General features: G+C 40.0%; 1 protein-coding gene across 1 annotated transcript in view; it reads right to left on the reverse strand.

Moving 5' to 3' along the window:
* The window catches only part of LOC121933638 (somatotropin-like), a 7,717-nt gene extending 3,430 nt beyond the window's left edge, over positions 1-4,287 (reverse strand). Inside the window, exons 1-2 of the mRNA XM_042473619.1 lie at positions 4,278-4,287; positions 1,098-1,294 (exon numbers count right to left, since the gene is read on the reverse strand). Coding sequence (XP_042329553.1) covers positions 1,098-1,294; positions 4,278-4,287 — 207 coding nt within the window. The remainder of the gene's footprint in view (positions 1-1,097; positions 1,295-4,277) is intronic.
* Positions 4,288-5,033: the final 746 nt, after the last annotated feature.

Here is a 5,033-nt window from a genome sequence, read left to right on the forward strand (position 1 = left end):
ATTTGTAAAATATTTTGAGTGGATGAAATTGCTGAGTGAGAGTATGATGCAAAAGGTTTCTACAGAGGTTGCATCATGCTTAGAGCACCAGGTGATGACTCTTAGCCATCTCAGTATATAACTGCGGACACTTGTGGGTTGAAGATAGTCAGTTGTGGATAGTGGTTGGTGAGAGCTGGTCAGATTGTTATGGTACGCTGAATGTTGAGAGGTGTTGTGAGGAGAGTTTGTACATGTTTGTAACTTACGATAAAGAACCTCTAAGGACTTGGAAGGATATAAGCAGTGTCTATGAGTTTATTCAAGTGGTCAGAACATTGCCAATACTTAAACTGAACTGGTGCTTATGTACTCTGCTACTGTTAGCTACTTCTGAGAGAGTATACTTCCAACAGTGCTGTAAACTGGCATCTCTGGTGGGCCGAAGGTTTTGTTTTTGTTCCTGCACATCAAGCAGGACAGTAAAGAGAGCCAACATTGACTTCTATACTCCATATATGCTGGAAGTAAATACATACTTGTCAAGACTAACACACAAATTTTATTCTAAGTTACGATCCATGATCTACCTGTACAACTAGGCTCCTACAAATATGTATCAATGCCACCTTATTGGGTGGAGGGCTGTATCACTTCCCATTTTATTAATAAGCATTAACCATGCTAACTAATGATTAGATAGAATTATGGCATATAAAAGAAAAGAGAGAAGGCCTTCTCGGTGAATGCTCCCAGACTTTGGAACTCTCTCCTTAAAGAGGCTGTGATGGACCCATCCCTGCTCTCCTTTTGGCAATTGGTAAAAAGATTTTTGTGCCATCAGGCTTTTTAAACTGATGAGGTTTGGGCTTTTAAATGCTGTGCAAGTCAGATTAAGGTTTGTATATAGGTTTTTTTAAAATATAAATTTTAATAATGTGTAATTGTTTTATAAACTTTATATTTATACTTTTTAATGCTTTTTTAAAAATTGTACTGTTAGCCTCCTTGATACTGGGAGAAAGGCAGGAAATAATAATAATAATAATAATAATAATAATAATAATAATAATATAAGCAAAATGGATGGCAGTCCCAAGCAATATGCCATTACTCACAAATTCCTTGAAGGTATCTGTTGCAAGCAGGTGAAGATGCTGGGCTCTTAGTACTGCGTTGGCAAAGAGGCTGGAGAGAGGCATTGTAGGGAAGGCTGTTGTTCCTTCTGGCCATTGAGGGCCCAAGATGAACAAAGCAATGATGAACAGAGGAGAAGGCCTAAGTACTGCAGAAGAAAACGGAGGAGGCTGAGCTTCTTAGATGGAAATGGAGCCTTTGGAAGACTCAGCTCCTCTCCATATTAATGAAAACAAATAGTATGACATTTAGCAGATTAAATGCAAGTTCCTTTGGAAACTGGTATGCTTCGGAGCTTATCGCTTGGAGTTTTAAATCGGCTTCAACCGGGATGCGGGATCATCACACACTAAATCACTACCGAATCAGCAGCCGCCATCAGCCTGGGTCCCAGACAGGTCCAAGCTGCACTCCGCCAGTACTTTTTAGAAGTCAGAAAGCTTTCCAATTTCTAAAAAGTACTGGCAGAGCGAGGCTCACATCCGGGCTGATGGCATCCTGGTTGCAACCCAGGAGGCTGGAACTGATTTAAAATGCAAAGCGATAAGTTCCTTCCTCAAGGCTGTGCTTAATCTAGGCAGATTTTGCATAAAGCCATGCAATCCGCCTTTTCAAGCAAACATAGCTAAGCTTTATGAATTCTAAATTGTTCTGTAATTCAGACCAACATTTTATATTGTCAGATTTACAAAGCCTAATTTCTCCTGTGAATTTGGCATTGCTAAACCTGAACTGTTTTCTGGTAAGCGATATATTCAAGTCTTTTCATCCAAGTCTCAGTTCGTGTCTCAAGTCTCTACCTTCAAGTCTGAAGTTGAATCTCAAGTCCTTGCAAGATATTTTCAAGTCAAGTCTCAAGTCAAGACTCAAGTCCGGGAGCCAACTTACAACAAGAAAAAAGGAGATTGATGTGTTTCTCGGAGGGGAACAGCAAACACATTAGGGCTTGAGGTGTGGATTGAGGTTTGCTTGGCAGTCTGTCCCCCCTACACATCAAAGGAACCTTCTAAAGCTTTTCAAATGCTTCAGAAGGAGCCTTCCACCTCAAGCCCATTACCTAACACATTTGCAGTCCCCCTCAGCAAAATGCACCTCTCTCTGGGGGTGAGTCTTCCCTGCTGCTTGATATGAATGATATCAGCAAATTGGTCACTAAAAATACACAAGATGTGAACTGAATCAAGTCAGTGTGACATTTATTGCTAACTAGAGTCCAAGTCAAGTCACTGAAATGACTTGAATCTGACTTGAGTCCCAGTAAATCGGCTTGAATCTACATTGCTGGAGAAAGATAGTTCTGGTTATATCACTTAGTACTGCCTCAGGACTTGACTTCACAACTATCTCTTTGGCTCCTCCTGGCTTTCCTCCAGATACATTGAATCTTCCTAGAGAACACCACAATAATTAACCAGCCTTTGGCTGGGTTCAGTATAAACATAAAACTCAGCATGTTGGAAGATTTAGCAGGAGGAGGCTGTAGTTATCTCTTCAGATCATATGCACCCACAATAAAAAGAGTGTAAATAGGGTTCCTACTGCAGGCATGAGAGTATGCATTTGGAGTATGCCTTCCAACTAAACTGTTCAATTTCTTCCCCACATTTTAGACCAGCAGGATCTGCTAGTTCCTTTGTCAGTAGTGAATCTGTTCAAGATTTTAATCTGGAAGGAGCTGTCTCAGGTACTGAAACTATCTGTGGGATCGGATTTAGCATTCTATATGTGGGATCAGATAGCTCCTTTGAAGCAAAGGCAAAAGCCAAGAGGAGGTTCACCACCTGCTGACATAGCATCAATCATCTATCACTGGCAACCCATTTTTCTGGCTGCAATGTTGGGCATTCTCACTTAGGTATTTAGCATTTGATTCTAAAGTAGAAGAAGAAAAACTGGAAAAGTGGTGACCTTTGAAAAAGGGAGCAATGGGTTATACCTAGTAACACCAATAGACAAAATATTATAATTACAATATATCCAGATTGATGCTATGTGACCTCTTCTAGAGCTGCTACTCGAGAATGCTTAGCTAGAGAGGCCAAAGCATGGAAATACTGTAGGCCCTTAGTAACCACTGGGGTTTCGTTCCAGGGCCCCCACAGATACCAAAATCTGTGGGTTCTCAAGTTCCATTTTTTGCAATGGCATAGCACAATGGTGAGTCTGATACAGAATAGCAAATTCAAGCTTTGCTTTTTGGATTAATTTTTTCCCCCAAGCTGTGAATGGTTAAATCTGTGAATGCAGAATCAGTGGATGTGGAAGTCTGATTGTAAAGATTTATTTGGGACCTGGGCAGGTTGGAGTAAACATAACACATGGCAACATTGCTACCTTTTTCATGTAACCAGTGATGATTTAGTATTAATGATTTAATTTTATTCATTATTGGAGAGGGGGCTTTAGTTGTGTTTTGCTTTCCTCCAAAAAGTTTTTTCATGGTTTTAGATGGATTCCATTCCCTCTAAATTAGTTATGGGGAATTAGTTATTTCTTAATGTGACTTTTAAAACTTTCAGAAATCCTAAGATGGAACCCAATGCATACACTGTAAGTATAACATGTCTCCATTGGGAATCTTCCTGACACTGCAACCAGACAGTCTGACCCACTCTGGCATGCTATATGAACCAAGACAGTTGGGGAAATTAGTGCAAGATAGAACCACTGGTACATGCAGATGTTCTCCCTATATGCACCCATCATCCCTTCAAAATTCCTTGGGTGTCACTGCCCAAGAAGGTGGCTTTGTAAGTTGTTACAACACTTAGCAGTAGTTTTTAAAGCCAATGATTGCTAAGGAGAGCTGGAATATCCGTGGAAGCTTAGACTTTCCAACCTTTTTTCTCACTTAGTTTGCTGGGTGTGTTGACTTTTATCTGCACTTACTTGAAAACTGTATCATCCTTTTCTCCCTCTGAGACCATTTATTCTTCTATTCAAATAAAATTCACAAATACAAAATATTTCAACACCAACACCAAGGTTGAAACCCCTCATCAACCCAAAAGGCAATTCTCAGATACAATCTTCCCTAGGATCGACACTTATCATACCACATTTCTGTAGCCACTGAATTTTTCAGGTCTTGTGACCACAAAAAGCAGTGTCCGTCGTTCATAAATTAGCAACTTCCCTCTTCTTAAAATAAAAAAGCATACCTGAAGCCATGTCCCGTTGATGAATCACTGATGTGTTTGAAGACAATTTTCCTCCTCTCACCCGTGTTGTCCATGGTGCCCTCTGAGCTGGTCTTATATACGAAAACATATCATGTTTATTGAGCTGTGGTAGATCATCAGCATACACTGATACATATATGTAAAGGTTATCCGTGTCATTTGCTGACAAAGAGAGTATTGAGATCTGGACCATATCACCGTGACCTAACTGAGGTGAGATGTGTTGATCTCCCAACTGTGTCCATCTGGATTTTTTTAACAACACCAACATTTGTGATCAGGACAGTGTATAAACAATACTAAATAGCACAATAAAACTGGACAGCGGAATAGTATAATGAAAGGTATTATATTTCAACATGAAATCTTTTTTTATCACTTAAAAAGCCTGAACAAATAAAAAGAATTAAATTTCATACAACCCCCCCCCCCAAAGATGGCACCTCTCGGGAAAGGAAATTGCAGAGACAGGATGCCATAGCAGGCAAGGATCTGGCTTACAGGTTTGGTTTCCAGTAGAATAGAATAAGTCTTGACTAGTTGACTCTTTCTGAACTTGAGGAGATGGGCTTCAACACAGTGTTGAGCTTACTGATGCTTGACTTAAGGCTTTTTGGTTGACATGACAGTCATAGGGATGTCCCAGAATATTATCAGTCCAAATCATAGCCTAGATCTAGAATTTTCTGCTGGACAGTTAGATATTTGGTTCTTTGGAAGGAAGTGATGGGGACA

The sequence above is a fragment of the Sceloporus undulatus genome, chromosome 6 (genome assembly GCF_019175285.1).
Source record: "Sceloporus undulatus isolate JIND9_A2432 ecotype Alabama chromosome 6, SceUnd_v1.1, whole genome shotgun sequence".
Classification (NCBI taxonomy): domain Eukaryota; kingdom Metazoa; phylum Chordata; class Lepidosauria; order Squamata; family Phrynosomatidae; genus Sceloporus; species Sceloporus undulatus.